The sequence below is a fragment of the Pangasianodon hypophthalmus genome, chromosome 10 (assembly GCF_027358585.1).
Source record: "Pangasianodon hypophthalmus isolate fPanHyp1 chromosome 10, fPanHyp1.pri, whole genome shotgun sequence".
NCBI lineage: Eukaryota > Metazoa > Chordata > Actinopteri > Siluriformes > Pangasiidae > Pangasianodon > Pangasianodon hypophthalmus.
In genome coordinates, this window is record NC_069719.1 from 20,981,794 (window position 1) to 21,000,155 (window position 18,362).

The following is an 18,362-nucleotide window of genomic DNA, read 5'->3' on the forward strand; positions in this document are numbered from 1 at the left end:
TATTGGGCGTACATTTTTGAGTATGCCTATGATTACCCTGTCTACCTGTTCCCTGCTTTGAACTCGATCTTGCTTACACCGATCACCCACACTTGGGTCCTGCCTCTCTCTCCCGCATATTACATAATGTCTTGATTCTTAGAGATATTAGAGGCTGCTTAGATGACATTAAGTTGTGGATGTACCATCATTTCCTGTGGTAAAACAAGACATGACAGAGGTTACTGGTAGTAAAGAAGAAGGGAATGATACTGAACTCCTTGCCTTTTAAGCCCAAAAACTATGTTAAGAACCGAGTTCTCATATTTGATAGTGACCTTTGTTTCAAAAATCACATTAGTAATGTCTGTAAAACAGCATATCACCTCTGAAATGATTGTTATACAGATGTAGACACACACCTGAGTGTCTCAGAACTGCCAAAAGTTCTGCTTTTACAGAGGTAGTCTCACTTCTTGATGAATAACTAATTAACTTGTGCATTTCATTAGTAATACCTGGCTGCTAATTATTCTTTTAATGATCGTGGAAGTAGGAAGGGTGTACTTATTTTTTCCCCACCTGGTTTCTGAATGTTGGTTTACTTTTTGGGGAAAAAATGACTACATTTTGAAATCTGTTGTATGTGTGTGGTTGTCTTTTTTTGTCATCTGAGTCTATTTGTTTGTTTATAAAAGTTGGTGAGGACCACACAACTGTTATTAAGGCCCTCATATGAATAAAAACATAGAACTGAAAGAGGGTGTACTTTCTTTTACAAGTGAGCTTGTAGTTACCAGGGACCAACACAAGCTCTGGAATTCTTTACCAAATCACCTTAGAGCTACACACACCCTAATAGCTTTGCAGTCAGTTAGGATTTTTTTAAACTCATTTTAATTTTACCATTTTTTTCTATTTGTTCAGTATGGCGTGGTAGCATGCACAGCTCAAGGGTCCAGGTTAGGGTCCAGCCTTGAGCTTCAGTTAGTGTCTGTGTGAAGGTTTGCAGGTTCCCCTACGTCTGTGTTGGTTGTCCAGTCCAAAACCATTAGCTACTCTAAACTGCTCTAGATCTGTATTGTGTGATGCCCTGTGGTGGAATTGTGCCCCATCCAAAGTGTGTTCCTGTCCAAGCTCAAGATCCACCACAACCCTGACCAGGATGAAATAGTTACTGAAATTAAAAGACAGAATATTTGTAAAACACTGGCTTCTTTACAGTCAACCGGACTGGACTTATGATCTTGAAGGCATTTTATTCAAGCCAATTGATACATTTTTATCTCTATTTATTGTTACCTACAACCTACAAACTGACACAGTATAGTGTTTCTCTTACTAGAATTGTGAGGACCTTCCGATGGCATAATCATTAATGCAACTAATTAATGATATGCTTACACCTAAATCTAACTCTAACTGTAAACTCAAAAAAAAAAAAAATTTTGGCTTTTCTGCAGTTTTATTGTCATAAAATAAAAAAAAAAGATTTCCCAGCTAACTGTCCCCACAAGTTCAAACTATTCCTGTGCTTGTGTGGACATTTGGTGAAAGTATGCCCACACACACACACACACACACACACACACACACATATAGGCTACAACTCAGAGAGCTCAGCAGTTCCACCTCCCTTCCAGCTGCTGCTGTGCTAGCCGAACAGCACATTGTTTTATCCCACACATCATTGACTCTGCAGCACCAAGCACCTAATAAAAAGCCCAGATATCTTTTAGGTGGAGCTTGCGAAACAGAGGTTGTTAAAGTGGCGTGAATCTTTTATGAGAAAAGCAATGGGAAGGGAATAGTATAAAAGATGATAGCATGCAGCACAAGAGGGTGTTAACACAGAGTCTTATCAGAGACCTACCAAAGATACTTAATGCGTGATCGGTGCTTTGTTATACCATGGGCAGTATATTGGAGATATTTCAAGTGTTCAAACCTAAGAAAAATTAGTTGAGACCATAATGTTCACTTGCCGCTTCCTGGTGTAATGAGTTTGTCTTTGTAGGAGGGAAAGATAATGCACAGCAGGCCAAACAGCACCAGAAGACTGCAGCAACGTTTCTGTGGTAACTGTGCAGTTTTAAAATGTCAAGAGTAAGACAAACTGGCTGGTAGAGGATAATGGAGAAAAACTGACAGGCGTTACATATCACGTAAGAGAGGCCACTAATTACAGCATATTACTTACTCAAGAAGCATGGTGACTAAAGATAGGAGATGAAGATAAGTTTGTCATCATTGTCATCATCATCGTCATTACAGCTTCTGATTCAGTTAGAGAGAAAATATATGTAGCATATTGTAAAATGGTGCTCTAGGGTCTGTAGAAGCCAGTCTTGTTTAGAAATCACCAGTAACCCAGTACAGAGTTTTTAAGTGTGTGAGCTGGAGTGTGAGTATTATGCACTCTTCTGCATTTAATTCAATTGTATTTATATAGCGCGTTTAACAATGGACTTTGTCTCAAAGCTGTACAGATATCTGGATATAAAATTTAAATTTACATTTATCCCTAATGAGCAAACCAGAGGCGATGGCAGCAAGGAAAAACTCCCTGAGGCAACAAGAGGAAGAAACCTGAAGAGGAACCTGACTCAAAAGGGAACCCATCCTCATCTGGGTGACACCGGATAGCGCGATTATAAATCATTACTCTTCTATAACTGTATACTAAAGTGACAAGCAGTGCTAAGTGTGTTAAAAGAGACTTGAGTATGAGCATCATTAGAGTTTTAACTTTATAACTTTATAAAGTCTTTTGTATCAAACTGAAGTTATCAACTGTTCAATAATTGAGACCTGAATGTGAGCAATTACTGTCTTAGGTTATCCAAGGAAGAACATCCACATCCATCTTAGCCATATTCTGCCTCCCACTCATTTTCTACTGAGGCAGGCAAAAAGGATTGCAGGAATGAGATCAGCACAAATCAAGCAAATAAAACGGAAATAAGTTGACAGTTTCTCAGATGAAAAATGCATATTGCTGGTGGCAGTCAATCAAATTGATTAATGTGGTCATGGTCAAAAAATGCTGAAATCAGTGCAGGATTGAAGAGACACAGCAAGGCAGCAATTATCCCCTGATATCAGTCCATTAATACCACAGTACAATGACTGTTGTTTGAAACCCAGTATATGCAAAAAAAACCTCCTCCAAACACGGGGGAAATAACTACACTGGTTAAACAAAAAAAAAATTATTCAATATTTGAACCTGCATTGAGTGGAGATAAATACATTGGTTAAATTTAGGTATATTCAAAGCATATACAAATGTTCAGCAGGGCATACATACATTAGTTGAAAATAAATATATTTTTCAGGAACACAAGTACAGTGTCCAGAAGTTCCAGTATAATCAGTCAGCATTTCATTGGGACACTGTAAGCACTTTACTCTGAGCTCCTACACTTGCCAGCATTTAAGTTCAAGAAATACAGCAATAGTTATAGTCAGCTACAAGCACAAACTAGAAAATTCCTCTGAATCCTTAAGGTCTGGTGGACCTGAGAGGAGCACTCCTGCTTCCAGGCAAATTACAACGCCGAGCTGACCAGTGAGCTGTGGACCAAACTATAACAGTGTGCCGAATATGTGTACAATACAGCAGTGCCAATACCACAAGCATCTCTGACATCACCCTTCTGTGTCTTCCTCTAAAACGCAGGATTCATAAAGACATCTAGGGCTACAGAGAGCTACGCGACTCTGCCAGCGCAGCCAGCTAACAGCAGAATGGGAAAAAAGCAGAATGGGGGTCCTGCGCTTCAGACACACCACCCTTATGAGTCACATCTCTGAAAGCTTAGCCATTTTGTTTCTTTTGTTACATTCTAATGCACAGTTTTTGTTTCATTACATGCTGCTAACAGTCTGAATGGCTCACACAAACACTGCCGTTATTAAGTTTCAATTATTGTACGTTTTAATCAATTTATGTAAATAATAGTCAATTAAACACAAAGCTCAGGCACGTATTCGGGCAATATTATTTTTGCTATATCGTAAATGTCATATCGAGACACCACTGTATCATATCATATCGAATTTGAATTTTGTGGACATCCATGTGGACATCTGGTGTGACTGTTAAAGCGTAGGAGCATGATGTGCTGAGCATTTGGTGTATCCTGAATATACTTAAGTCTATTTAGAGGTTTACCAATTATGCTAATGGAAAGAGAATTGCAGTAGTCTGTATCTTTTAAACTACCTAAGGGCTGATGCTGGGTGTTGCGGAGCTAAAGAACAGTACTTTTAATAAAGCAACCTAATATATACTGTGTAGAACTAAAGATTATGCCAAGACTGCACACTGGGACTGACAATAATGTGTAATTAGTCTGTGGTAAATATTGTTTCCAGAGAGTAGGGAGAGCTACTTTCAGAGAGAGCAAAATGTTGTAAGAATTTAATTCAATAAAGTTTGAGTTCATAAACACAATGAAATAGAGCCACTTTATGAAAAAAAATAATAAGACCATGTAGGAAAGTGCCCTAGGTCAGTGCAGTGCAGTATCTTGCAAACTAGGTTATTGGTTTGCTGTACTGCCCTACTAATTTTCACATGTATGAGGTGAGTTTGAAAAATACTGAAGAGGATCACAGACTATAACAATCAGTTATTTCATTAATTAATTTAATTGTAATATTATTGCAAGACTGCAAACTTAACATTTTCAGCCTATGTGTTAAAGCTTATTCACTGGAATGCACCTTTTTAGACCCCGGTTACTTAACGTGGGACAAAGTAGATGGGGTCCCATTTTTAAAACATTTTTTTATTCTTATATGTCATCTAATATGGTCATATTTAAAAGGATTAAGCTGAAATATTAAGTTGTTTTATATGAAACAATGTGATCAGGACTATTTCACTGCTAATTAACATAGAAAAACGTTGAAAAATGCAGCAACCCTGTCAGTGCGAAATATCTTAAATATCGTAAGAGTGCGCAGCATATTCCAACCACAGAGGTGTTGTGTATTATACAAGCTTGTGTTACTGAGGCCTGGGAAATTGTGTGAAATGCAGCATTCTGAAATGAAGCAATTCATTTACCAGCAGATCGATAGATCATTAAGACACACAGTCTAATGCTCCACATGCTGGCTTAGTTCCACATGTGTCTCATCTGTCAGCCTCCAATTTAATGGAGTTGAATTTAATAATAGGCTTTTTGGTACGATGTGCTCGCAGGACAAAGTAAAACTCCATTTCATATTTAGCTGCAATTTATGAAAAAAAACGTCAGGTACAAGTTAACAAAAAATCAAGTTAACTAAAATCAATTAATCATAGCAAAAACTCACTTAAACATACTCATAGTTCAGTCTTTAATTTAACGGTGACTACGAATTAAACAACTAATTTCTCTGGTGTTTATTGCTAGCCACACACTTATTTTAACCAGCTAGCCAAAAACTTCTCCTTGTTCAGCTTCACCTGAGATTTTACCTGAGACAAACAACAGGGTTTGGTCTTTTTGCATCTGTTTTTTTTTTTTTTTTTTTTTTTTTTTGTCAGGGGCTTTTACTTCAAAAGATGTATAATTACTAGAGATGCCACCAATCCCAGTATCCCAGTACCCACTACCCAGTATCGGTTTCAGGTCTATACCAGAAAATGCTGAATCGGATATTGGAGGAAAGATGTCAGATTCTGTAACAAAGACTGGACTTCTTTTCTTTAAAGAATATATTTTTGGAACTGGAATTGTTTACATATAAAGAGACTTGACCCATTTTTCTTGTTAGGGTTGACAGATAGATAGACAGATAGATAGACTTTATTGATCCCATGAGGGAAATTCTTGTGTTACAGCAGCATGGTCAGTAGCAAGATACAACACGTACACACAAAATATAAAATATAAAAATATATGATATTTATACTTTATCATATTCATTATATTTACAATGTAAGTGATTTTTGTGTGAAAATGTTTAACTGTGAAGAGCTTAAAATTTTTTTTAAGGCTTAGTCGTTTCTAAAGAAAACAATACTGTGTGGGTATTATTATTGGCATTATTTATCTAGGTATAGTACCTGTATTGATAAAGAAAAATTGGTTTCTAAAAATTCAGGCAGCCAGCCATGTTTGTCTGTGCTTTTTAACTCAAGTTCATATAATTGGAATCCATATGAGAACAGCCATTATTTTTTGTCTTGTGGGGAATGCTAGCAAAACAAACTGCATAACACTTGCTGATGGGTTTTATTCTCTTGCCAATGTGACACCCATGCTGCATTATTAGCATTATGTTAGAGATGTTTGCAGGGTAAATAGTGTCATGCAGCATGTATTTTGCTATGTGTTTGTGAGAAGCGGTGTGGATTTAAATGCTTGTTAAAACATAATGCAATTCATACTGAACACGTTTCAGAATTTTTTCTGTTTACGCAATACACAATTCACAAATAAATTGAATTACCATTAAAACAAGCATTTCAGTCCAAATCAGCTGCATTGGGGTGCATAAGTGAAGCGTAAACTCCATGGAACTTGTCACAACAGTAAAGGGAATTGCTCCTTCTAGTCAAACGAGGGCACCATCTCCTGAATTCTAGTCATTTGCTCATTTCCTGTTCCTGTCTGCTTTCTGGTTCGGTTACTTCAAGCACGTCATGCACAGGTTAAACGTGAAGTCTTATTCTCAAGTTCTAAGATGTTTGCTTTATCTGTGCCTTGACTATTTTGCTACAACCTGTTTGATTATTCTTTGGATTCTCCTTGTGGATATTATTTTTGATGTCAGTACTGTGTATGAGCTCTGCCTGCTTAACGATTATGACTTGAGATCATAACCTTGAGATCAAGACCTCTGCACATGGATCCTAACTACTCTGCTGAGGTTGGTTGATTACACATAAATAACACAATCACACCTATATGCTCTGAACTTTATTTAAAATCTACAAATAGGTAGATTAGCATGATTATCCTAAAATGTCTATACAACTGTGATACTCAAGGTTAATCAGGAAAAAAAACAGATGTCATGTTTTCATTGAGCTGTGCTGTCATTACAGCAGCCCACTGAAGGCTGCCCCATCCTCCATGTTTCAGTGACCTGAAAATCTCCCAAAAACATCAAGTTTAGTGCCAAGGCATGCTGAAGAACTGTTTAAGATTTAAAAAAAAAACAATACTAATCAGTGAGTGTGCATTCTGATAGGGTAGATGTGAATGAAAAAAGTCTCTTTGAATACTGTTGATATTAGAGGTGTGAATGTGATGACATTGTGATCTCTTTGCAAATTCTCTTTCCAAAAAAAAACAAAAAAGGTCTATAAATGTAAACAGTAAATGTAAAAAAACTGAATATTTTGAAAAAGTGACATTTGACTTAACGTCAAATTTGACATAATGACCCATGTTTATTTTGTTGCCACATTTGACTTAAGCTTGTGACTCGGATTTTCCAACTCCCGTCTAGGAAAACCCAAAGATAACACCCCCTCAACTCGACATGTCAGGAAGGTACATAACAGATGAAGTAACTTCATTTCATTACTCTGCTAGCATGATAATTAGCATGATAGTCTGTTAGCAAGTCATGTAGTTAGCTAGAAGTCTATATGATTTTGTACATGGCTCAAATACAGTGAACTGTAAAAATCACCAAAAAAATTTTTCAAGTACATTTTGTTTTCTGCCAGGGGTAGAGGTGCCTCACACTCCGCCTTCCCTTGTGCTGAAAGTCACCTCTCATGTTGAGACACGAAATATGACGTAGTTGATTGGCAATTTTTGCATAATAACGGTAAGTCAATAAGAAGATTTAAATTTTTACTTTGGGGCATTTACTTCTATAAAAGGCAGGGGTGAGGATTAACTGTACAACATAACCAACACACTATTCCACACCCACATTCATACATTTTAGAAGTCTTCCTTTTTATAATATTGCAAGAATCGTATCCTCTGGGAATACAAGTAGAACCTGACAGTAATCGAGGAGAACTGGCTTGTAGAATTTGACCTGGATAATCATTCACCCAGGGGGAAATCAGCTCTCACATCACTCTTTATGTTGTATATAGCTTTGACATCTATAACATTTCATCTATAACTTTTTTAAGCAGATGACAGCTACCTTGAATATCACACGGGTTATCACAGTTTGCGTGTGTGTGTGTGTGTGTGTGCGTGTGTGTGCGTGTGTGTGTGCAGACAAGGTTCCACAACACCCCTTCCAACAGCTCAGCACCTCCTCCACTATCCAGCGCTTATTGGAAACAGGTGTTATGACACTTGCAGCAGCATTGTGAAGAAACTGTGAGAAGCAGGTCTCTCCAAAAACCCGCTCATCTGTACTTTGGCCCTCCATCACCACAATTCTAATCCTATTATCATTATCATTGATTAGTACCTATAAATTCCTGTGTCTATAATTCACTACTCCCATGTGATCTTGCTGCATGGTCTATCTAATGTAGCCACATTTTAGACTTTTTACTGATTACTTTACTGATTACTTTATCGGGCCTTATCAGACTAAAAGATTCAAATTAAGCTACTACTATTCCTTTTAGATGGTCTTCAATTTAGATGGTCAACAGCAATGATTTGTCTTAGCATTGCAAATATGTTTTTTGTTTTTTTGGGGTTTTTTGGTGCCCTATTAGTGGTACTGAGAGTAATGGAAACACTATTGATATGTCCAGATACTCCAGTATACAACTTCTATAATTTCACATACATCAACCAATCTTAAGGTTAAGAGATCTGCAGATTGGAGTTGAGACTTCAGCCTTTTAGAGAAAGTATTCTCCTCTTTGATTTGAGGTCAGCCCTCGGCTTTGATTTGAGGTCATCCCTCTGCTCTACAAATCTCAGAGCTACCAGATTATCACACCCCAGGAAACAATTGCTAGCTGTGTGTGAACAGTTCTGTTCTACAGTTGTGAGGCTTGGGACTTCAACACACACACACACACACACACACACACACACACACACATACACACACACACCCTTCTACCTGTGTTGCTGACATGTGCAAAGTAAATAAAGAGCAGATTACCTGATGCTTATCAAGGAGTGCATTTACATGCACAATAATCTGTTTCATTCATTTTCAATCCAAATTTGGTTTTTGCAGTTATCAGTTTATTCATGTGCTCATGTAAACAGCACAAAGTGACATCTTAATCAGATTAAAGCTGTTACCGGATTTCAAGAAAATCAATAAAGACATCTGGATATATAGCCCAGCAATCAGGCTATTTTAATCAACTGCATTTCCCATTACTGTGATAGCTGTGCATGTGTGGAGAAAGAACAGCTGGAGAAAGAACAAATAAGCTTGTCTCTGTCTTCAGGACAAAAGAGAGACTAAAAACGGACAGCATTATGTACAAGTTGCAACCATAAAAACATTCAAATGAACATTTTCTAGTAAAGCAACTTCAGAGAGTATACTCAAATCAATCATGTTTACACTCAACTGACAAGAAACACCACATGGCGGATTAAATATATAGAAGGTGCAGGTTCAGAAAATAAAGCAATGTTGCGTTTACTCTGCTACTCATTCAACATATGCTGTTTAATTTGAAAAAGTAGTGATGGTACCAGTGTAAAACTCCTAACTTTGCTACTCGTATCAGTCTCCTCCAAGCAATACTCAGAGCTGTGATATCAAATTTGTATTGAAAATGGAAAAATTAGGAACAGTCTATCCCTAGTGGTGAGTTTATACTACATTTTTCTTTGAAATGAGCATTTTGTTCGCTGTTTCTGCTCCAACCAAAGCGTGTCTGCATTATGTAATATCATGAAACCCTAAGCTAAATCAATTGCTTGTAACCGTGTTCTCATTGCAGTCCTAAGAGAAATCTACTGTGCACACAGGAGTATCAGGAGCTGAGAGAACAGTCCGAAACTTGAAGAAAACAGACAGTACAATATAGGTTATGGAGAATTTTAACTTTAGAGATTAAGAGATTTAATCCAGCAGAAATTACATATTTATAAAGGCTGTTTTAACTAATGTTGAGTTAGTGTTCTTGCTTGCACACTCACTAGTTGTGAGTGCACTAGACATGTGAAAATATTAGACCCCCAGTTATGACATACAGAAGTGTAGCCTACTGTTTAGAATGTATGTGGATTGGGATGTAGCCTGTATTTCTCTTGCACTATATGCTGATTGGTGGCCACACACTAATTATATTCATGTGTTCAAATCTATTTCTTGTGTGATGTACTCGCTTGTATTTTTGGATGGCCAAAAATATTTATTCAAACGCATCTGAAGTGTGAAATAAAGTCTCTGATTTTGAACAAGGTGTAAAAAAAGAAGAGTTTTTGTCACCTCAGTAGGCACAGATTTCACATTTTCTCAATGTCACTGCAACTCTTTATAGTCTAAATATAATATCGGCAAAATATATGAAAAATGCCCCTTTAACTTCTCAATAAAAAACTAATTATTACCGGTTCATTACCATCTTATTCCAATTTTGCCTAATCTAATTATTGAATTGTCTTCTGTTATTTCACCTAACCTCAGCCTCAGATGCTCACAGGCTACAGAGCATCTGACAGCTTTAGTACACTTTTCTGGCCACAACCTACTGGATGTATACCTGCTTCCATGCTCTTTCCAGGAGGAGAATAAAGCAGGAAGTAAAAATCTCCCATGTTTTTCAATGGGCTACAGGGAAACTGATACTATGCCAGTCAAATTGCCTCTTTCTGTGAAATTCTTTATACATACCAGACTCACAAGGGAATAGCTAAATAAGCTACAAGCAAAAGTGTTTTTTAAAAAATGTGCTCTACGAGTGAGGGAAGAAAGTTGGTGAGTGTGAAATACTAGTTTTTACTAATGTCAGCTAAAGTAATATCTTGCCAAACTGATTCATTCAAAAATATCATATAGCTTACTTAGAAAGAACAGAGAACACACACATACACACATACATGCATTAATATGCTTTTTGTAACATATTTCATTACTTTTTTATAAGTATTAAGTTAAGTGGAAATAAAGGATCCGTAGGCAGAAATTATAAAATGGTTCATCAAGCACGAGAAAACCTACTCTAGTGATTATGAGTTATATTATGTTGGCAAATATAATACATAATTAATAAATTAAGAAAGTAATACATACTTTATGTTTACCTGTTTTATCCTCCTATAATTGGTCACGGGTTATTAAAAGGGGCTGTTAATTGTGAAGGTCTTCTCTCCTAACCTGGGTGTGTTTATTCATTTGGTAGAATGCAGTCTAAGCTTAAACCTGAACAAGTGAAAGCTGGTAGTCCAGGGACTAGAACTCATAACCGTGTTTTCAGTAGGACAGGAAACTGCTGTTACCACTGCTGAGCCAACACTCACACCATACCATTGACCCATCATATCATAAAAGTTCTCTAAAGATATTTGTATTCAATATCAGCAACCATGATATCTTTCTGGATAACCGGTGATGGCTGACAGCTGCATCAGCTAATGCCAACAGATTGTGACAGACATCAGACTATAATCATTAAGCATCATCAGTTATAGTAATGGAATAAGAAGTCATAATTTGGAAATATCATGGGAAATGGGATATCTGACTGTCCCATGCCTTCAGAGCAGCTGTAATTATTCTAACAATGCAGCTACCAACATTTTCATTATTCTTTAGTGAAAATCATTCATTATTGAAGAACTATTTACCCATTCCTGTCCCAATTAGGTACTACCAAGAATAAATACGACTACAAATTAACTTTTTAGCTATCAAATGACTAGTATTAATAAGAAAACAGGAATATATCATTTCATATCATTTCATATCATAAGAATTAACATGCCAATAAAATTTGGATCTTGACAGAAGTATTGTGTCTGAGCTCCACCGTGCACATGAATAAAAAGTCGTGACCTCTCCAGGGCTTCAGACGTATGATTTATACAATGAATTATGTCCAAATTTGATATGTACTGTATATATTTAATATTGCCCTCTAATAGGCTTCAGTAGCTTTTATTTGTATTTACATGGTCCAAAACGATTACAGTTTGTCAGAATGTGGCACCGTACTTAATTCTGGTCCTGGCCAGAGTCGAAATAGCTGCAGAAAACCTGTATTATGTTCAAGGTTAGAACTGTGTATACGTAAGACATGCTTCTGTTACCGGCAAATTCAGCCCCATTTGCGTAAATAGCGCAAAACTGTCTGAGTAGCACGAAAGGCTATAGAGAAGTCTGAGATCTGATCAATCTTATAAGATCTGTATAATCTGTATAAGCTGGACAGTTTGAGATAGGTTAAAGAGTGAAGTCGATTTCTCACACGCCCTCTAGTGGCTGGTTGCAGTACATTTTTTTTTACCTCCACCCAAACACCTAGAGCCCTGCATCAAAATACCAATTAAATTTACTAATCCAATTCAATTTCCCTCACATATGTTCTGGCATTCCTAAAGTATCCTTTACATTAATATCTCTCCCAAAATGCATCTGGTACAAGTGCTTCGATTATATTTTTCCGGCCTGGTTGTGGCTGATGAGGTGATCGACTGGGTGCTCAAAAGATCATTTCATTTATCATCAAAAATTTTCTTTCGCCAGTATAGTCTGTGCGTGTAAAATAACGGCGCAACCCGGGTAGGATGAGCACTAGGTGAGTATTGCATGTATTGCCATCGCTATGGTTACCACAGGAGAGAGATTTTTTCACCTGTCTTATGAAAAGCTCTGCTGAGCTGGGGAGTTATGACCTTTGCTACAGGAAACGGAAGGAGGCAGGCAACGTGGAGGTCCAACAGTGTAAAAAGCTGGTTTGATGTTAGATTCAGTCACCAAGGGTGCTCACAACGGGTGACCACAATTTTTCCATTTTTGATTTGATGCCAATATCAGAGCTCTGAGAATCAACTGATCAACCCAGTACAGATTTAACACTGACATCCTCACTGTAACCGATTCTGCGCCCTGAAGGCTTCTGGTGTAATGCAAACCATCACATGTGATGACAACTTGCATTAAGATCAGTGTGAGTAAGAGAAGTGTGTATTACTGGTTATCATACGGAGCATAAAATATGTCAGAGAACAGGATGGGAAGACGTGTTAAATCCTGTATGATGCCGCTACAGCATCCCAGGCCAATATCATTCAGCACCACTGCTGATATTCCGTGTCAGATCAGGGCATCAATAAAGAAAACCAAATGAGGTCAAAAAAAGAATCAGTGCACAAATAATTATATAAGAGCGGTCCTTTCGGGTAAATTAACAAGTAACTGGCTTATATTTCTGAGAATTTTAATGATTATCCTTTGTGCACTAAGAAGAGACTTGGGTAAGTTACGTACCAATGAGAGCGTGATTGAACCGATAAACTGCAGAATCGCATTTATTTGTTGTTATTATGGGAAACTTAGAATGTCCTAATTGCCAACAGTTTATCCACGCTCCCTGCAAGTCAACAAGTGTTTAAGCTTTTGGACCAGTTTCTTCCTGTACTTAACTATAATATTTTTCCTCCATCCCTGCACCATTCACCTTTCTCAGGTGGAATAAATGAAGCGTGGATCTTTTTCATGCAGCTTGTTTTAGCACACTTTAACATCTCAGTTTGTGCATACAGACTGCAAACGCTGCCTGTGCATTTTTTTAGGAAAGAAAAAAAATAAGGATAATTAAGGTTTTCCAAGATGAGTTATGTCAATGAGGGGAAAAAAAAGATCTCGAGAACCCTTTTATAGCCTAATCATATCAAATCCAGTCTATCAAGTCTTATGTGAAAGCATGTGAGCAATATAAGCACCATACAATGTAGTGTAATAATAATAATAATAATAATTATTATTATTATTATTATAATGAATGTTTATTTCGTCTCTTCTGGTGCACTTCTTGCATCCTGCTCAAGTGTGCAGGATGCTGCATGCATGGTGCTGGAGCAGACCTGCTGCTGTACAGCTTAATCACATTAAATCAGTGGGAATGTGTGTACGCGGTGATGGCGTTTATCTTCTGTCTTGCTATCAGCAGAGGACCTGCATCACCACAGTCCCCACAAGAAAAGCCATTTCCCTCACCTCACTCTCTATCAGCACACGTTCGTGCACAAGTGTGCCACGATGCCGCCTTGTAGCACATCACACAAAAGCATCGTGCGATCTGTCAGGAAATGCCAACGAAATCCTGCTTACCGTTCGCAAGAACTGGATCTCATCCTCCGCTTCTCCGCCTTCAGCCATGGCTGCTCGCTCTCTTCTCGCCTCCTCACACACACACACGCGCGCGCACACACGCACACACACACACACACACACGCACAGCTAATCCACAGCCATGCAGGGCCACAGCCGCTCCACCGCAGCCCGTCTGCACGCAGCTCAGCTCCGCTCGCTGTAGCGCAAAGAGCGCGTGTGTGCGCGCGCGCCGCCGCTCCGCCGGGTACCCAGGCGCACGGGAGCAGGGTTGCCAGATTCTCAGCCCTCAAATCCCCACTGCAACAGTTGCTCAAAAGCCATTAAAGGAAAAATCAACCATTAAACACTTTAAACATAATGTACACTGAAAAAAAAAAAAAACAGAATATGTGGTCGGTTCGATTTAAAAGAATAATTTATATAAAAATATTTCTCTTCAAAACGTGATTTCATTGCTTATATTAAACGTAATTGAAGTTTCTAATTACTAAATTAATTTCTAATTACTAGATTAAATTCTGCTGAGTGAGCCTGATCAAATCACGGAGTATTAACATAAACCAATTACATCATGAAATCTCGCGAGAATGAGTTGACAGGAAGAAATAACTATAGAATTAAATTAAGTGTTCACGCACGTGCAGTAGTGCACACTTTAAAAACAAAAAAAACCTGTGTTTAAACCTGACTCATAACTTTATTTGAGATTTGACTCATAACTTAATTTGTGATTTTTTTTATCACAATTTTTTTTGTTTTTCCTTATTAAATGCCATTATAGTACAGCTCTGACTAATCAGAAGGTGTTGATTCAATTTTTTATAAAAATTGAATCAGAGGTTAATATAAATCACAGGATTATATAAATGTGCTCATTCTAATAGGTTATTGTTTCTACTGCACCAGCTCACTCACAGGGACTTGTATGGCCAAAACTCCACATAATCTACTCTAATAATAAACAGAGGCGAGAAGAGAGCGAGCAAACACTCCGGCTGAAGGCGGAGAAGTGGAAGATGAGATCCAGTTCTTGCGAACAGTAAGCAAGATTTCATTGGCATTTCCTGATAGAGCGAATGATGCTTTTGTGTGAAGTGCTAATAAACAGATATTTAAAAACGTGTTGTTATTTAATGATGAAAAATAAACCATGCTATAGTGAAGTTTTCTGTAAGGAGACTTTAGATTTATATAATATCTATGGGAAGAGGCTCTGGTGTCAACACTTTGTAGCAGTCATTTGTCCATAGAGTCTTCAGGACAGAAGACTTTCCACTTTCTGGTTTCCAGTTGACAAGCTGTGTGTTTTTGTCTCAAGAAAGTGAGATAAAGAGAGGCAGGTGGAGGAATGAATATTTATACATGCTGTAACTATTCATTCCTCCACCTGCCTCTCTTTATCTCACCTTTTTGTCAGCATTACACAACAGTAAAAGTAACTATAAATGGTTAAAAAGTGTTGTTTTGTCCCTTAATCGAATTAAAATTGTAATCACTGGCAAGCCGCTGTGCTATAAGAGGAACAAACACACCGGGATGTTCTGTTATAGGAAAAGAATCCACGTTGCAGTGGTAACAGTCTTGCATTTTTTTTGTCATGGATTATTTTCTGATAACAGCATGCCCCGTTATGTTTTATTGTTTATTAGCAATGTTCCCTGAGACATCAATGCACCACAAAATCACTAACTTTTTTACAGGAATAACAAAATTACAGAACCAACCAACAAATCAGCAACAGGTTCTCTAAACACATCACAAATGTTTCAGTATAAACTACTCACTACCAGTATAACATCTCTTCACACTCATCCTCAGTAAAAATACAATTATCTATGAATATGAATATACATGGTGTGAAATTTGAAAAGCACTCAATGTCACAAGTTATATTATATTAATGTTTGTAATATAGTTATATTAGTATTAGTAATAAGAAATAGTAGAAATTGTGAAATGTAAATATGTGGAGTTTAAAACCAAATCAGATCAAGTAGAAAGTCAACCAAAAGTATTATTTTTTTCACTCTGATTCTGGCTAGACAAAGAGAGGTGAGAAAGTGCTGAAAATCCACTCATACATATTTCAGTGGATCATGTATTGCTTGACTGGACCCACCAAATTCAAATTTTATCTGTCACGTGCATAACCGTACACAGTACGACCTGCAGTGAAATGCTTTGTACAAGTGTTCCAACATAAACAGAAAATATAGAAAAATATTAAATATAAAGAAAAATATATACATACAAAAATATATAAAGAAAATTTAAACAAAAATATTAAATATAAGAAAAATATATACATAAAAAAATATATGAAGGGATTTAAAAATTATAAATAAACCACCATCTCCCAGGGTACAAGGAAGACATGCATGCACACTCTCCTCTGTCCTGGAATGAACTTCCCCTGGCTGCTTGAATAACTGAGGCACTGACAGGTTTCAGATGAAGATTACCTCTTTGTAGAAGTCCTACCTCTTTACCAAGCACTGAAATTAGCACTTTTTTACTGACTACAGACTACAAAGCACTTTTGTCTCTGGATCGCTGTGGATAAGGACATCAGCTAAATGCCATAGATGCAGAAGCACTCTACTTTAAAAGGTCATTCTGCAATTTTATTATATTTATTAGTATAATAATAATAATAATAATGATAATAGTAATAATAATAATTATTATTATTATTATTATTATTATTATTATTGTTGTTGTTGTTGTTGTTTTTGTTGTTTTTGTTGTTGTTGTTATTATTATTATTATTATTGTTGTTGTTATTGCTATTATTATTATTATTATTATTATTATTATTATTATTGTTGTTGTTGTTGTTGTTGTTGTTGTTGTTTTGTTGTTATTGCTATTATTATTATTATTATTATTGTTGTTGTTGTTGTTGTTATTGCTATTATTATTATTATTATTGTTGTTGTTATTATTATTATTAAAATTATTATAATTATTATGGTTATTAGTCTATTTGAGTGGTCACATGAATCGAATGGGTTTAATCCAAACCAGAATAACTCAAAAACAAGGATTCTATAAAAAATTTGAATAAAAATGTTTTTTCCAGCCTAAAGGAATTTTAAAACCTAGGCTATATGGCATCAATAAATAGCTAAAATATTTAATGGAAATTACAAGCTAGCTAATAAAAAATGCTTAAGTACTTTCAGGTATTCTTCACAACGACTGAATATGACAGTTTAAAATATTTATTCACCTCCGACACACTTCTTCTGTGCAATCTGAAAAAATTAGGAAAGTGTTTAAAAATCCACCAATCTGGCAACACCGAGCAGAAGAGATTGGAAGCGCTTTGCACTCTATTGCACTTGGGTCTTGTCTTGCCTTTGACGTCATTAATCAATGCAGTGTTCATAGGTTCATCAGGTTTACTGTGATTTTAAACTTTACAGTCAACTTGCTCTAAAAGATTTGTAGAAATACAGTCTTAGTGGTAAAGCAACAGTTTTACCATATTAAGTGCTTTCTGCTTCCTAAAGTCTTACATGAAGTGAAAAGTTAAATGATGGTAAGGTGAAGAGTGTTGTGGTAAGGCCAGTGCATTAGTCCAAAGGATACATGCTGCATCTTAGGTGTATGTTATGCAGTATGTTGGTCCATTCATACACTCACTTGTTACTTTTATTCGAAACATCGTACTAATACTGCGAGTAGGACCCCACTTTGCTCTCAGAATGGTCATGGTCATTTGTGGCATGGATTTAACAAGGTGCTGGCAACATTCTTTTGAGATTCTGGTCAATGTTGACATGGCTGCATCCCATCATTGCTGCTGATTTGCTCTGATTATGTATAAATAGAGAAATGTGGGCTTAGTGTGGGTTTAAATTCGACACAGTATGTTTAACAATAAGTAATGATCTTTAGTTTGCATAAGATTATGTTATAGCTATTAGTCAGTTGATCTTAATGATTAAAGAACATTTTATGTTAAGAACACTGATCAAAAAACATTTCAATTTAGTAAACCAGTGCAGTGTCCTTTCAATGTGACTAGAGCAGAATTGGTTGAGAATTACTTTAAAGGTGTAATAATTTTTGCAGCTTTAAGAACATAAAACAGCTATCCAGTATAATATGAACAGGAAGAAGCACTTGTTTTTCTACATGTAAATGATCTCATTTTTCATAAATGACACTGCCTAATCAGTATTTCTGTTAGT

The 18,362-nt window shown here is 36.6% G+C and overlaps 1 protein-coding gene across 15 annotated transcripts in view; it reads right to left on the reverse strand.

Moving 5' to 3' along the window:
* Window positions 1-14,362, reverse strand: part of LOC113530100 (ryanodine receptor 3) — a 159,827-nt gene extending 145,465 nt beyond the window's left edge. For all 15 annotated transcript variants that reach the window (XM_026919849.3, XM_026919835.3, XM_026919847.3 and 12 more), the window contains exon 1: window positions 14,161-14,362. In XM_026919849.3, coding sequence (XP_026775650.3) covers window positions 14,161-14,208 — 48 coding nt within the window. In that variant the 5' untranslated portion in view covers window positions 14,209-14,362. The remainder of the gene's footprint in view (window positions 1-14,160) is intronic.
* Between the last annotated feature and the right edge of the window lie 4,000 nt (window positions 14,363-18,362).